Genomic DNA, 17,668 nt, shown 5'->3' with positions numbered 1-17,668 from the left:
TCGAAGTCATAAATCCACACTGTAGCTCAAAGAGAATTTGGCCTCTTCCTATATTTGCTTGCTGATCGGCTTTCTGAACAAAGTTCTTTATCCGTAACCTCAGTGTGTCTTTATTTTTATTATTGGGTACTTCTGATCCCTAATTATGCTTTGTTATTTTTCTTTTTGTTTTCTATCTTAAAAAATAGCTGTGTGCAATTTTTTATCTGAATGGAAACACGTTAATTTAAAATATTTATGTAGATTCTTTTCCCAAAGAACATGCAATGTTTTGTTTTCATCATCTTATTATGTCTTCCATGGTTTTGACATTGGAAAATAAACATTGTGAAACAAAGGGTAAAAGAGTTTAAGTAATTTTCTCGGCTCATATACACATATAATATGACGAACACCCAAACAATGTATGTCGTAGTTCCTGCAAGTGAAAAAATATGCTAGTGTTGGCTGGGAATCAAGATATAACAGGAAAAAAAGTATTAAGCTAATAGAAATAACACGGTATATGTTGCAGTGACTCTGCTTATGCAACTAAATGTAATTAATATTGAATGCCCACTATTTCAAAAGAGTTGTAATAAGGATTGTAATATCTTTAAAGTTATAAAAACTCTAGTCTCTGCCCTTTAGGAGCTCACAATTTAGTTACTTATATATTTTTTTTTTATCATTTTATAAACCTTGCCATGAATACTTTAAGATTACCAGAAATTGAGATCAGAGCTTTATGTTTATAGTCGAAAGAACTATCTCCGTGTTGTATCAGATTAACCAATTGGTATGTTCCTCAGTGAATTTATTTATAAAAAAAATTCCATGTGCATCAGTTGTTGAATATGGAGTGTCTGAGAGAAATAATTCCTTCTGAATAACACCAAAAAAATGCAGAAACAAATACTTTGGATAAGGATTAATAGAGTATGTTCCATCTTACTCCTACTCTTATTCTTTCTCTGAGAGAGAATTTGACTTTAACTGTTCTTTATTTTAAAAAATATCTTTATTGAGAACTAAGAGATTTATGTTAATACATTAATATAGCAGGATATTGGATGGGAAGTCAAATCATTCCTCCTCCTCGACTCCTTATTCACAAACCTCTGAGGTAGTAATAGCTTTAATGCATACATGCATATTCTTCCTCAAAATATCAATATCAAAGCACATACATACATTACATAGATATATGTGTCAATTTGCACTTATACTTTCCTGTATTCCTTTGTAAATATAAATTATAATATTTCCCACCTGGACTGATAGGCAATAAAACAGAACTGTCAAAACCCAGACCAATCAGAGCAGATGTCTTGGCTCTTCTTTGTTATGGGGAGGTTAACAAGATGGTCTCAGGAGAGGAGGCATTTGGGAGGCTTGGGCAGCAGTGATTTACCAACAAGTACAGAAATTTATTTCAGAATTTTAGTAAATAGTTTCTCCACAACTGTGCCTAACAGGCCAATACCAGCCCTAGTTTCAGTCATTTGATGGCTCATGTTTCCCCTCACAGCACACCTGTGTCCATGTTCTTGTAAAGACCACAAAAGCCCAGCATCAGAACTATTTGTTTTGCCCCTTCTGTACCAAGTTTTCATATTTTTAAGTTTGGTCCCTTGGAGTTGACCATGGACATTGTACATGCATTCGTGAAGGTCTCATGTCAAAACTATGAAGCAGATGAAGTTTATTTCTAGAACATTTCACAATTCCCTCTGTTGTCCAGTGGGTCCTTTAGTCACATTTTAGTGGGTCCATCCTCCCACTTGTACCATTCCAGTGATTCTAATTACTCAGAGCTTAGTGTTTTTTTCAGGCTCCCCATATTTCATAGCATTTAATAACCAAAAACATATCATGTTGTTTTATTATTAGTGTACTTTTTATGTGTCTCTTTATTGCAATATATTATCAACCCATAGATGGTAGGACTGTAATTTAAACTAGTTTATATCTATCTTTCTACCTAGGGCATTGCATATAAATGTCACTCAATAATGTTTGTGCATTATTCTTTTGGACTACATTGGTTGTGCACTATCACAAAAACATCTAGAATGTTTACTTTTTATGCCTTCATATTTTATGTAGATTTCAAAATAAAGGATTTTGCCACATTCTGCTTAATTGTCACTCTGCTGACATACAATAACTTCGTCTTTCTCTTTATTTTCCTTTTTTAAGAAATACATGTTTATTTCTTGTACCAAAAGTATAATCACCCTTCACTTAATGTGTTCCAGTTTCAATCAGTTGTCTGCAGGTCCTAGAATTTCTTCTCCATTATTTTCCATTTGGGGGTTGTAGAATAATTGACATTTATTGAGTATTTACAAGTCCTTTGCCAGGTACTTTGCATACATTATCTCATTTGACTCAAGTTGTCACTCAGTACCGTACCTATTACCTCCCCTAATTTGTAGAAAAGGAAGCTAATGTTGGAAAAGTAAAATCATCGTCCAAGGTCACATAAATGCTAGACCACAATTTGAACACAGGACTGAGCCTCTAAAGCTCAGTCATTATGTTGTTTTTGCTCTTCATAACAGCACCTAATTCCTCCTACATGGTACTTTTCTGAGGATTAGGTGATATAAGTGAGTATATTTTTTAAACTCTCAAGCACTTATCCACACATGGAATTTCTAACATACTTTATACTTTCTAACACAGTAAGGTGAGTAAATTGTTGTGTAATGAAGGCTTTAGGTGATCATGATTATAATGGGATTTTAAAAATCAGATGAAATGATGTCAATGATTTGTTAGAGACCTAAAATCTAATCTTAACCCATTGCCTTGAAAGCCATAGCTGTCAAGATGAAACATCTCATTTTAGCAAAAGGTATTAAACATGAACATGTAACAGTAAAATCGTTTCAGAGAACATAATAGGGTTATGGAATAAAATCTGAAATAAAATCTACTGTAGCATTAGGCTTTATCTTTGCTAAAAAATGGTGCGAGTACTCTGGAATTCAAAGTTGCCTGTTGTTGTCATCACTGTTCCCCAGGTGTTCCAGATTGCATATGTGATTGTGAAAGCGGCAAACTCCCCTCGGCCTGGAAACTGGATTTTGGAACGCTCGCTTGATAATGTTGAATACAATCCCTGGCAGTATCATGCCGTGACAGACACCGAGTGTCTAACTCTCTACAATATTTATCCCCGCACTGGACCACCATCCTATGCCAAAGACGATGAGGTCATCTGCACTTCCTTTTATTCCAAGATACACCCCTTGGAAAACGGAGAGGTAAGAGGGGAAAACTCACCATAAGTACATTTAAGTAGGCCTGTCAGAAAGATGGGAATATATCAATAATTAATGTCAGGGAGATTTTAAAATAGGATTTAGCAGAAGTACATTTAAATGAGTTATTAAATAAAAAGGAAAAACCAAAGGTGATTAGAATTTTAACTACCTCATCCAGTATGTGTCTCCCAAACCCAATAAAGATCAGAAAAGCGGAAATGGGTTTAAGTCAGAAAGTCAATGATTAATTTCACATAGGAGACTTTTTTGACAATGAGATTGCTAATAATTGGAGAAAGATTGAGACCTTCACAGAAACCTTAGATCTGTGTGTATTCTGGTCTCAAGATGGGGACAAAAGAGATGAAATTTAGGGAGAAATATACTTGATATGAAGGACCTAAATAAAAGGGAATTCTGTTGGATTTTGCATGTTTTTCAGTTCTCGCCATGTAGGGCTAACATGGATTTTTTGTTTGTTTGTGGTCAGGCTTCTTATATGCTTAATTCAAAAGTGTTCAGCTTCTCTGTAGCATCTCTTACCCTTCAGTTAAGATTTTACATTTATTCAAACCATGGCTTCACCTGTTACCATCTGTGTGATCTTGAGCCAGTGACTGAAATTCTCTGTGCTTCAGTTTCATCTCCCATAAATTGGGGAAAATAATAATAGATCTTATTTCATATGATCATTAAGAAAATTAAATGAATTATTATATTTGAAGCAGGACAACGGTGCTGACAGACCTATACTAAATGTTCCGTGAGCATTAACTATTTTTATAGTTAAATAAATAATAACAATAATAACCATTATTTTTAGTAGTAGTAGGAGTCAGTACTCCTCTCAAATCCCAAACCTTGACTTAGTGATTCTCTTGGGTACTCTAGTATTTCCCTAATCTGTCTCCCTTCAGTGGGTTGGCCTGGCTACTTTTGTCCTACCTGCTTATATACATCTCAATTTATACTCAAATCTGATAGTCCTTCCTCAAGCAGCCACACACCTGAAGCTAGTATCATTTTTGATATTCACATTTTCAGTAAACCCATATTCATATTCTATCAGGCCCACCTCAGCCAGTTGAGGGTTATCTTTTTAAACACTTTTCAGGAAAGTTGGATTTTTTGCATAAATCGATCATTCTCTTTGGCAGTATTATTTTATGAATGTATACTAGTGCCTCACAGTATTTCAAATCCCATGTTCAAAAAATATCAGTTTTGGGAAAGAAAAATTCCAAGTGGTGCTCTCAGCAGAGATTTCAATCTGCCAAATGACAAGGAGTCAAATGCAGTGAGTCAAACAGCTGTTCAACCTGCTCTGTGCCCAGAGGCATCGAAATCCTGGCCAGATTGGCCTGAGGATATGGGAGTAAGGAGGAAATGCAGAGATAATATATTTGAGTTGAATTTTTATTATTTTTCCCCGGGATCTAGTGCTTACCAGAACTAATAATTATCTAATATTTATAAAGCTATTTTTTTACCTTGGAAAAAATGGTCCAATTCAAAAATTGGTTGAACAGTATAAAATGTACCTACATAGATGTGTAACCTACAGATTTACATGCATATCCCCAATGTTTGCTCTCCCTACATTGATGGTAGTTCTCCATCCTTTAGACCACATCAGCCTGCCAACATGGAAGAGATATGTTGTTTGTTTGCTTAGCTGGTTTTATTGTTTTCACTCCTAGACACACTAAAAACCACCTGTCAATGGTGGCTATTAGGAACAAGTTACTCAGATTTCTTTATGACATTTAAGTCTATTCCTTTCTTGTAGGAAAGTGGATGTTAGGAAAAGAAAGTAATTCAAAATATTTGAAATACAGTGGTAGTATTTAAGGGTAAGAATTAAATTCAGACCTCTCCTAAAATACCTGTCTCAATATATATAGCTTACTCTGTGAAACATGTTACTTCTTGGAATAAACGGATCCAGGGAAGGTAGGTGAGATATATTCTCCAAGACTTCCAGCTCACTGGTAACAAAACTGAGGTAAGAATCCAGGTATCCAGTTCCCCTGACCTCCCAGATTGATGTTTCTTTCATACTCTAGTGAAGACTGGAACTTCATTTTTTTTCTTTTTTTTAGAGTTGGTAATTGATAAACTCAAGAGTTTAGAGGAGACAAAGATTCTGGATCCAGGACAAGTAGAAAGAGTCCTAATTTTCAGGTGTCACAATATAGGGGAACATAATGCGAGATTAGAAGACTCAGTTCTGGTCTCGCATCTAGTTTTTGTGGTATCTTAGGCTGGTCACTTGATCTTTCTGTGACTGAATTTCTTTAATACATGAATTAGTTTAATATATAAATTATCCTAGGACATCTTTATGTCCTAAAGTAATACAATTTTGGATATCACTTATAATATAACATGTGGAAATATTCTAAAACTTTTGGATGTTTGGCTCCAGTATTTCTCAGACCAGTGACTGTGAAATAAATCTTACTATTACTAACTTTTCATTATAAAATGATGCTTTTTGGGTACCACCTGAAATATAATTATTAGTGCTTATGTTCAAAACTTCCCAGAGAAGTGAAGTCATACTCAAGTAAGAAAAATGAACATAAAACCAGTAAATGCAAAAAAAAAAAATTATATAAATCCTACAACAGAAATGTTTACAGAGAGTGACAGACTCCCCTAGGTAAGCCAAAGGAGCCACACTGAGAACGTCACTTCTCAGAATACAGGTACACCAGAAACAACTCTTGGTTTCTCACAATTTCAAGGCCAGTATGCAAATTTATTTCCAAAATGGAATATGGGTTAAACTAGGCATATAACAGAATTTACTTCCAATGTTGATGGATATTTTTATTAGGTATAGAATTGTAGGGTTGCAGCTTTTTTTCTTTTGGCACATTTGTTTGTCTTCTGGTTTCCATTGTTAATATAGAAAAGTTAGCTATTGAATAATTATCTATTTTCTATCTGTTTTCTTTGATTTCTTTAAAGATTTTTATCTTTGTTTTTGTTTTTCAGTAGTTTTATTATGATGCTCCAGATCTGCACTCCCTAATACAATAGTCACTTGCCATATGGGGTTATTAAATTTAGATTTCATTAACTCAAATAGAATGAAAATTCCAGTCCTCAGTTACATAGCCACATATCAGGTGCTCAATAGCCTGATGTGACTAGCAGTAAACCACACTGAATTATGCAGAATAGAACATTTCCATCATTTCACAAAGTTTTGAGCAGCACTGCTATAGATCATACCTTTTTAATATCTGTATTAATATTTATTTGGTTGGTATATTTGCAAAGTTACATCTTTCCTCAGTTCAGGAAATAAATCAACCATTAACTATCCAAATACTATTCCTTTCCATTCTGTCTCCTCTATAAATACAGTTAATAAATTGGAACTTCTCACTGTATATCTTATACTCTCTTTTGTATACACTCATCCTTTTGGCCTTCGTTCTTCATTTTAGATATTTTCTTCTGGCTTACATCCAGTTCACTAAGTCTCTCTTTAGCTATATAAAATCTGCTATTAAAACTGTTCATAGGATTCTTAATTTTATTTATTACACTTTTCAGTTCTGGAATTTATCTGTTTCTTTCTCGCTCTTTTTTTTTTTTTAGATTTTTATTTACTAATTTATTTGATAGAAAAAAAGGCAGTGAGAGAGGGAACACAAGCAGGGGGAGTGGGAGAAGGAGAAGCAGGCTTCCCGCTGAGCAGGGAGCCCAATGTGGGGCTCAATATCAGGACCCAGGTCATGACCCCTGATCTGAAGGCAGATGCTTAACAATTGAGCCATACAGGCGTCCCATAGAATTTATCTTTGTTTCATTTTCAAATAGTTTAGCATCTAGTTTATATTGAAATGTTATGTATTTATATATATGTTTAACAAGATTATGTTTACATTTTTAGTATTCTGTCTTTATCTTATTGAGCATAAAGTAACAATTATTAAGAGTTTTTGTTTGATAATTCTAATATCTGGCCTCTGTGGCTTATCTGATCTGCTGATTCTTTTTTATGATGTCTTATATCTTCATGTTTCTGATTATTTTTGCATAACGGAAGTTATATTTTAAAATATGTATGTGGAGGGCTCCTGGGTGGCTCAGATGGTTAAGCGTCTGCCTTCGGCTCAGGTCATGATCCCAGGGTCCTGGGATTGAGTCCCACATCAGGCTCCCTGCTCCTTAGGAGCCTGCTTCTCCCTCTGCGTCTCTCTCTGTCTCTCATGAATGAATAAATAAAATCTTTAAAAAAATTATAAAAATAATAAAATAAAATATGTATGTGGAAATAATTTGAGGCCTAGGATATTGTGAGAATTTTCTGATGCTTTGGCCAGGCAATGGCAATATGGATGATCTTAATAAATATCAGATGATTTTACTCATATGTGGAATTTAAGAAACAAAACAGATGAACATAGGGGAAGGGGAGGAAAACTAAAATAAGATGAAATCAGAGAGGGAGACAAAGCATAAGAGACTTTTAACTACAGGAAACAAACTGAGTGTTGCTGGAGGGGAGGTGGGTGTGGGATGGTGTAACTGGGTGAGGGGCATTAAGGATGGACTTGATGTAATGAACACTAGGTGTTATATGCAACTGATGAATCACTAAATTCTACCCCTGAAACTAATAATACACTATATGTTAAATGAATTGAATTTAAATAAAAAATTTAAAAAAAATACAATTTTAGGGAGTAAAATTTCTGGGACTTAGGTGACTCAAAGCTGTGCTGTAACCCAGTAACAGCTGCTTTAATTCCACTTTACTTTAGGCTTCCTGTTTTTGGAGTCTAAACCAAAGTATGTGGGATTTACCAAAGTCCCACCCGTACAAGTCCTGTCTTCCTGGTACACTAAGGCCATCAAAGCACTGCTTAGTCTCTCAGCCATGACTTCTGGACAGGGAAAGGCCCACCAGACAGAAGCTATCATGATATGCCAATTACCTCTTTAGACATCTTTCTTCTCCTTGATATTGAGAAGGTGATATTCTCAATATCAAGTTATCTCTTGATAACTCTCTGAGAACTTTAAGTAAATGTTTTGACATGTTTCTCCACTTGGTCTAGCTGTTATCACTGAGTGTATTAACACCAATTATAGAATCTACCATAAAAAGAAACATAGTCTCATATGCATTTTTTAAGAATTATTTTGGAATCATTTTAGATTTACATAAATGTAAGAAGAGTATAGAGAATCCCCATGTCGACTTTACCCAGCTCCACTCATGTTAATACCTTACAAAGCTACCATGCATCTGTCAAAACTAAGATATTAACATTGATGCATTACTTTGATACACTGATACATGATTTCATTCATGTTATCATTAAGGCCTTTTTTGTTTTCTGGGATCCAATTTGGGATATCTAATTGTGTTTTCATCATTGTGTCTTCTTAGTCTCCTCTGATTTATGAAAATTTCCTAATCTTCCCTTATTTTTCCCAATCACTTTTAAGAGTACTGGTCAAGTGTTTTGTGGCATATTACTCATTTTGCATTCTCTGATGTTTTCTCATGATTTAACTGGGCTTCTGGGCTTTTGGGAAGAATATCACAGAGGTGAAACAGCTTTTTCACAGCATCACTCTTCTTTCTTTGTATGTGCACATCTTTTGTCTATTTCTTTTTTATTGGTTTATAAGTCTTATTGTGTTTTTGTTTTTTTGTTGTTTTTGTTTGTTTGTTTGTTTTTTAGAGAGAGAAAGTTGGGGAGGGGCAGAGGGAGAGAGAGAATTTTAAGCAGACTCCATGCCCAGCAAGGAGCCTGATACAGGGCTCAGTCTCAGGACCCTGAAATCATGACCTGAGCCAAAATCAAGAGTCAGACGCTTAACTGACTGAGCCACCCAGGCACCCCAGTCCTCTTGTGCTTCTAGGTAGATTTTTATTTTGGACAACAGTGTCTAAATATTCGCTATGATTTGAAATATGTATTTTTGACTAAGCATTGATGATCCTTTGCTTCCAGTCCTTCACAATACACTTTAAATATAAATTTAAGTCAGAGAAGAAGAGAAATAAGAACAAAGCATTTTTAAGGCCCACCCATGAAACAAGGCATTATAAAATAAACATGTCTCAATTTTAACACACTAATTAAGCAATAATGTTTGTGTTATAGGTATAGAATATTTATAGAAAATAGCCTTCTGTGACTAATATCAAATCTATGGAGTCTAAGGTTTATTATATTGTTACTTGTCTGGAGAATTTTGGAGACATGTTAAAATGTTTAGAACATTCTAGAATATTATACTTCAGATGAAAAGTCCATCATTTTAGACCTGAAGGGTACCTTAGGTAAATTCCTCACTGGTCTCTTAAAATCCTTTAATAATATCCTTCAATATTATAGCACTCAACGTCAACTTCTTCTGTTATCTACACTTTAATACAGCCCTTTGTCCATGTCATTATTAGAAACCATTTGACTTTTCCTTCTGGTCTCTTGAATTTTAGCAGCATGATCTCTGCTTATTTTTTCTACTTTATTTGTTGCTCCAGCCACCCCCACTCTTTTCCCTCCACTGTCTGGATTGGCCCCTTTTCTGCCCACTACCTCATGTTTCCTGAAAGAGATCAACAAATGTTGATCGTGTGGATTCACCAGAAGGATACTTTAGGGCACATATCCAGTCCCCTAGACAACTAGATTCAACTACTTCCAAGAAGGAGAATAGTCCAGCAGTCTAGCATCCTGGGCTTGCACCCAGAGGGAGAAGAGTTCACTCTGAGCTATGAGATGATCAAGTCTCAGGGCCTGGCAAAAGAGAGATAATAGAGGATAATGGAGGCATAATAATTTGACCCAATATGTTGTTACCCAAACTGTAAACAGAAGGCTTTGAGCAAAAAGCCTGCAAGGATTTTCATTTTAGAAAAATTGTGTATCAGTAATGCCAAGAGAGGGCTTAGCAGGCAACATGCCTCGCCTTGCTTTGAGAAAATGATCCTGAGCTTCCTAATAGGAGTTGTAGGGTATGAAGCAACAGACTCCAGTGGCCCTCCTTTACTTTGAGGCCAAAGAGAAAAGCTGTGGTGGGAACAGCTACATAGATATATCTCTCCAGAAGTGCAACAGGGAGTCAATTCCATCCAGAGCTACTATCAGCTCAAGTGCTGCCTCTGCTGGAAACATTTGCCCCAAGACACTTTTGAGACCTGCTAGTAAGAACCGCCACTCGGAGACACCACTGAAGACCATGCTTGCAGCACTGGTTCCTCCCAAGCTCAGCTTTACTTGGACATCATCACCAGGGGCATTTGAAAGAGCTATTTCTGGGTTCGGGCTTTATAATTTGGTAGATTTGGGAAGGGCTTAGGAAGCTGTAGGTATATTTTAAATGAGTAGTCCTGGTGATTTTGATGTCCCTCCTCCTAACTTATTGTTCAGATTATTTCCAGCCTTCCCGAACTCTGGAGAAGAACTGATCATCAGCTATTTAAGGAAAGAGTATCAGTCATTCTGGCTGCAATACTTCTAACTAAAGAGACTTCTGTTTTTCTGTCAGGAAACGTGATTGGCTTTGGCTGACTGAATCTCTGGGTAGGTTTGAGTTGAGTAAATAAAATTTGAGCTATAACTAGGTTATGATGGTTGAAGAAGTGGCTGAAAGAGGAGAATCACATTACTACTATTGACAAGGATGGGGATGTATAGATGGCACTACTTTAGGAGTCCTAGAGTTAAAATCGTCATCAGTGTTTTCCTTTATATGAGATTCTCCCCTTTCTCTGGCTGGGATTATTCCTTTTTAGTTTCTTTGGGTTGTCAGTAGACTGCTAACTAAATATGCATGGTTACCATAGTAATTTTGCTTCAATTTCCTCATACAGAGGAAAAGTTATTTACATATGATTTCCTCTCCTTACCACTCTTCTGGATTGCAACTCAAATGGAACTTAGATTCATTTTGATTCTGCTTTTGAAACATGGCAGGCTTATATAAAAATCCCTGAGAAACCATCATTAATTCTTGAGGACACTTTTTTCCCCCTGTAAACTATATGTAGAGCTTTGATATAATTTTGATTTCCTATGTGACAGAATTTTATATACACAGACAGAATATTTTTCTTCCTCTTTTCATCACCTGACATTATGGTGATTCTTAGAACTGCAAATACTGGAGAATGAAGAAATGAACCCAGCCATGTATTTAAAACTGTTTTTGAGATCTTTCTTTGATGAAATAATGTTGAGGGTAGAGCATGATTGCATGAGTCAGTTTGTGTGGAAATGAGGAATGGGCCTTTCACAATTATCCTTGGAGTTGTTCCTTTATGGAAAAGCATCCAGGTATCACTAATTTGTTATGAATAGAAATTTAGGGAAATGCTTATTTAGGGTTTCAGACTTCCTTTCTCTAAAAATAATTCTTGTATTGACCAACGTGGTGCCAGTCAGTACCTTGAACGACAACATGAGAAAGTTCCTCATTACAATGAGGTTTACCTGGCATCCTCCAAAACAGCAAGTTTCCACTCTAGTTAGAATACACAGAGCACTTGAAATATTTTAGAATTACGCACACATAAAATTCGTAATTCATTTAAAAAACAGACCTTTGTAATAAAGGATTGTGTTCTTTATTACAGATGAGAGGATTGTGAGAGGATTGTGTTCTTCCTTTCTGTTGATCAGTTTATAGTTTCCCCCTAGCAATATTGTGCTAGAAAGTATCAGTAAATCCTTGACAAATTAATACAGTATTATTGAAAAATCATGAAGGCCAGAGAAAGCAAGCAAGAATGGAATCTTGAGGAGGTAGCACCAATACTTTAGGGCTGGTTATCTCAGTTTTATGGAAGAGAATCTACCAAGATTTATTAAAATGAATAAACAGAAGAAACTTATGCTTCTGTTAAGCTAGGTAAGGTAGTACAGGGTTGTAGTAGAAGGCACAAAAGTACAACTTGCTGTCTTTTAGGGTGTTCACTAGATTTGGCTTTCAGATATAGCTTTGCCATTGATTAAACATGGCGCTTAGACAGATGAGTAAACTGTCCAATGTGTGTGCCAGCCAGTTCACCTGACTATAATAAAGATCAAAGTAGGTCATTTATGGTACTGCCTCCTTGTCTATATAAGATGCTTCCAAGTTCTCTAGTTCAACAGTTAATCTTGGCTTAAATTCATCCCTAGTTGCATTGTGACTGAGCTGGCTTAGCCTGGATTGAGACTAGGGTGCATGGAAGTGGCAGAACCCTGCTGTGCTGTTTTGTATGATCAGCACTGGTGGGGAGGTGGATGACTAAACAGGAATGAAAGAAAAGCAAACAATAAACCTTGAGCTTGCTGGAGTTTAAAGAGATAGAAGAAATAGATGAAGGTCTCAAGTACTGACATGGGTTAGTCCGGGGCCTGGAAGATTATAATAATGATAGCTGATGTTTATCACACACTTGTTTTATGGCAGGCACTACTCCAAGGGTTTACAAGTAGAAACTCATATGTCCTAATACTTGTCTCATTTTATAGTTGAGGGAAATGTGGTATAGAGAGGTCAAATAATTTACCTAAAGTTCCAAGCTAGTAATTTTTGGAGCTATGATTTGAATCCAGAAAGTGTATTCTCTGAGCACCAGAAAGGCACAAGAACAAAAATTTTCTTCTGTGTCTGGGGTTTTCTTGGCAGATCTGCTGGGCACTGCAAGCCCAAGAGGCCTCACCTCTTAGCAGACCCTGCTTCTCTCTGCATGAGCTCGCACAGACCTGAGATTGAGCTGCTGCCTGGTTTTTCCGCTTAGAGGGATTTAATCTTTTAATGTTTTATGTTATGAAAAAATTCTGTACCCTCCTTTTTTTCTAAAATTTGCATTCTTAGTTTTGTAATCTTTTTATTTATCTTATTTTTTTACCTTTTTAATGATTTTTAATTTCTAGTTTAAAGAGTTTTATCTTGGTATATTTACATTTATCATATAGTGTTTTTCTTTTTTAAACTTTATTCCAGTAAAATTTCTTTTATATTGTCTCTTATACACACACACAAACACACATCTGTAATTATTGTTTTTAGAATTTGATGGGTTCCAATTGTATTATATACTTGTCAGAGTTTTTTTCTTCTCTTTCAAATTTTTTTTAAAAATCTGGCTTTTATATCTCAAGTAACTTTTTCTTATAATTTCATCAGTTTTATTGTAGTTAATATTTAATTTTTAATTTTTTAAAGATTTTATTTATTTCACAGAGAGAGAGAGAGAGAGAGAGAGAGAGCACAAGCAGGGGGAGTGGCAGGCAGAGGGAGAAGCAGTCTCCCCGCTGAGCAAGGCGCCCCATGTGGGACTCGATCCCAGGACCCTGGGATCATGACCTGAGCCAAAGACAGACACTTAACCGACTGAGCTACTCATGCGTTCCTGTAACTTATACTTTAAAGTATTTTACGTTATTTTTGATCATTTTATTTTGAGCTTATTTTATACTTTTATTATTTAAATGCTATTCTCTGTGTCTGCGTTTAGTTTTGGTACATCGTATTGACATGGCCAATGGGAAGTGCGATCATACAGACCACAATAAGAGTGACCACACTAAGAGGGGCCTTGTATCTCTTATCCCCCAGTTTAGATCATCAGTACCCCTTTTAGCTGTTCTGAAAAGAGAGCCTCTAGAACTTAGAGTTTGCCTTCAAAGCTGAATCTCAAAAAACTAATAGCAATGCAGAAGATCCACTGACCAACAGATCTTCTCAAGATAATACTATAAATTTAGACACACAACTGTGAAAATTCTCCAGGATCTTAAGACAAGTTACTTTAAAATTTTACTGTATGAAATGGTTAAATAGTGAATGAATATTTTAAACACATAAGGAAGATGGTACAGGTTTTACTAAGAGAAGAATCCTCAGAACATATATCTGGTTTGATTTTAATAAGAATCACATTTCAGGAGACCTAATAGAAACTATATTAAGAGGGTTTTAGAAAAAAATGTTTTAATTATAATTTGTATCCATTATGGCATTAGCTATTCTGTACAACTTGCTTCCAGGCATGGTTATAGACTGAGTGTTCTAGACTGTGGGTGTCCCAGAGGCTACCCCATATTAAATAGGTCAGTGACAGATGGGGTAAGATAAGATTTCTCATCAGAGCATCTTAGGGACGTAATTCACTGATTCTATGTCGGTGTCTTAGTCAGTTTGGGCTGCTGTAACAAAAACACCATAGACCAGGTGGCTTAAACAGCAAACATTTCTCAGTTCTGGGGATAAAGAAGTTCAAGATCAAGGTGCCAGGATGGTTGGGTCTTGCTGAGGACTCTTCTGATTTCCTCACGTGCTGGAGAAGGCAGAGAAAGAAGCTTTTTAGTGACTCTTCTTATAGAGGCACTAATCCCATTATGAGAGGCCCACCCCTGTCTAAAAATCCCTAGTCCTATCTGTCCTCTAACCACCCTTAACTATCCTCCAAAGGCCCTATCTCTAAATGCCAGCACAGTAGGATTGGGGTTTTAACATACGAATTTGGGTGGGACACAAATATACAGTCCATAACAGTGGGTTCCTCTCATAAACAACAACAGAACTTCTGTTGTATAAGTGTACATAGAAGTCCAGAATGCTTCAAGCATCCTATAGGTGTTTGTTTTCAATCACATGCTTTAAGGCCCCATCAAAAGCCCTCTGAATATAAGAAACTTTCACTTATTTTTCCACTTCCGTAAGAAAATATACAATGCTATGTTAGACAGACTTGAGACCCATCATAATAACATAATTACTTTTTAAAATAAAATTCTCAAATACCCTAATACAGTAATCCTTTTCTGAAGCTTTTAAAATTGGCTATTAACACCAATAATAAAATTATATTTTTTGAAAATAGTTACCAATTTCTTCCAGGGTAATAGAAAACAGGGTCTTAAATAACTTCAAAGAGATTCATTTCACCAAAGTATAGACAATTATATCAAATATTACATTTGGCAGAGATACAGCATTTCCCCATGTTACAGGTAATTGTATCAAAAATATCAAGTAAAAGCCAGGTGAATTATTTCTTTGGTTCATCAAAACTTTTAAAATTTGTGTTCTTCTTTTATTTTGGCTCGTGCTAATTCTTTAAAATTGTTTCTTTTATTATCGATTAGGTAAAATCCTATCTGGATTGAATTGACATTATCTATCTCAATGTTAGAAAAAACAGCCGCCTATACCCCTAAATTAACTAATGTCTTTTTTTTTTTTAATTTTTTTTTAAATTTTATTTATTTATTTGAGAGAGAGAGAATGAGAGATAGAGAGCACGAGAGGGAAGAGGGTCAGAGGGAGAAGTAGACTCCCCGCTGAGCAGGGAGCCCGACGTGGGACTCGATCCCGGGACTCCAGGACCATGACCTGAGCTAAAGGCAGTGGCCCAACCAACTGAGCCACCCAGGCACCCTAAATTAACTAATGTCTTAGTCTTTGGACATTTTCGTCAGTTTTGATTGCAGTAAATTTCAGACTTTATTTTTTAGACAAGTGGTATTTTTTGTGTGAAAAACAGTATTTTCATGCACTCCATTTTGGGTCAGTGCTAAAATCACTATCATGTACGGAAATTTGCAAGGGATGGAATAAGATTTAATCTTATATAGAATTTTTAGCTTACACTAATTCTTTTCTTCCATGTAAATATTATAGAGACATAAGTGCATGAGTATTTAATTATGGTAGCACATTATAGAAGAATTTCAGAAAAGCTGGGTAAACCAAGATCCACTTGTTATATTAATTGCAACTTGTCATAGAAAACATCTATGTTAAAGTTCTCTGAACCGAGAATTATAAATTGTTGTCAGTTATTTGGGTCTCATTTTTAAAGCATGTTGAGTTTACAAAATTATGAAGTAGGAATAATATTTACTGTGTATTGAAAGAGGGAAAAATAACTATTAAATGTGCTGGACTTTATAAGAAGCACTTGAGACCACTGAAACTCATCTGTGGCTTTTAAAATCAAGAGTGAAGTCCTGAGCAAACATTCCACGATGGAATAGCAGGTCATGCTCCATTTGATGATGTCTTATCATTTTTATTTTTAACATCACCAAAGTAGGGGCTGAGCCTGTCATTTCAAACATAAACTCCATGGAAAGGAAGAGGATTAGTGGGTTAATCATTGTTATTGTGATGAACAACGTTGGCCATAATAATTTTGTATATGGTACCTCATTGATTACAAAACACATGTCATACACTCTGCCGTCTCACCTTCACCAAAGGCTTGAGGACACTTGAAGCTGAAGTATTTTTCATTCTCATTTTGCAGATGGAGGTTAAATAACTTGTTTGTGGTAACATAGGGGTAGATGTTCAACATTAATCTCTGGTCCAGGTCCAGTTCAAATCTTCTGATGGCAAGTCTCATAATCATTTCATTTCCTAAACTGAACCCTTGGGTCCAATAAGCCATCTTCTAAATATGTATTTGCCATTGGTCACAAGGGCTGTGTGACACTGTGGACAATTAAGTGCCATCCACCATCTTTACTGAGAAGAACCTGAGAGCATATCAGAAAGTCAGTCTCACATGGGAAAGATAATGTACTATTACCTTTATTGCAGAAGTATATTTGAAAATACAACAAAGGATCTTGAAGCTAATAGAGTAAGCTCCTGATCTCTAGGGAAACTACTTCTACACTAGAGCCATCATCAAAAGTCCTTGAGACAAGTAACCCAGGAGTAGAATGGTTATGATTGTACTTTACAAGCAAACTTAAAAAGATATCAGGAGCTGCTTTAACAGGTCCTCTGCTATGAAATAAAAACAGGAGAAAAATCTACTACAAAGCATTCTACTAGACTGAGGATGTGTACTATTTTGTACCGTGGCAGACTGACTGCAGCCAAATACGTATTTTCATTGGAAATATGTAAATGAATAACTGCTGAATTCTGCTACCTGGGAATCACATAAGACATACAATTTAAATTCTAATCATGGGTAGCAAAAGTCCTATGATACTCATTTTGCAAAGGAGAATGGCAACCTTGGCAAGATTACAAGTTAGAAAATTATATTCCCCTTGTGTAAATTTGCTCTTCAGCTTCATTCAGTAAGAATTATTTATTTTCTTATTCAACAGATAAGTACCTTCTAAAACTAAGCCTACTATTAGGTTGAGCCATACAGAATTGCCAATATTTGACTATTTTTAGTCAATAAATATGCAGTTTCATATGGTTTAAACTAATATATGCCAAAGCATGAATAGAAATATTTGCAGAAACTTAAGTTGTCCTCAGCATAACCTCACCTGTACACATTATTTTAGCAAAAGCATTAAAGGGAAATCAAGTTTCTTCACTGAAATTAAAGTTTATGAGTATAATAATTTATACTAGTTATCTTGGGAAGGTTTTTTTCTTACTTTGTTAGTGATATGGTGAGTACT

At 35.5% G+C, this 17,668-nt stretch overlaps 1 protein-coding gene across 1 annotated transcript in view; it reads left to right on the top strand.

Moving 5' to 3' along the window:
* The window catches only part of LAMA2 (laminin subunit alpha 2), a 468,253-nt gene that overhangs the window by 60,915 nt on the left and 389,670 nt on the right, over positions 1–17,668 (top strand). The window contains exon 4 of the mRNA XM_088023741.1: positions 3,012–3,254. Coding sequence (XP_087879867.1) covers positions 3,012–3,254 — 243 coding nt within the window. The remainder of the gene's footprint in view (positions 1–3,011; positions 3,255–17,668) is intronic.

Source organism: Eumetopias jubatus, unplaced genomic scaffold, assembly GCF_037043125.1.
Source record: "Eumetopias jubatus isolate StellerSeaLion01/CBP00866 unplaced genomic scaffold, mEumJub1_p1.0 scaffold_6, whole genome shotgun sequence".
NCBI lineage: Eukaryota > Metazoa > Chordata > Mammalia > Carnivora > Otariidae > Eumetopias > Eumetopias jubatus.
The sequence above is the reverse complement of the archived record's forward strand: the minus strand, read 5'-3'. Positions and strand labels throughout refer to the sequence as shown.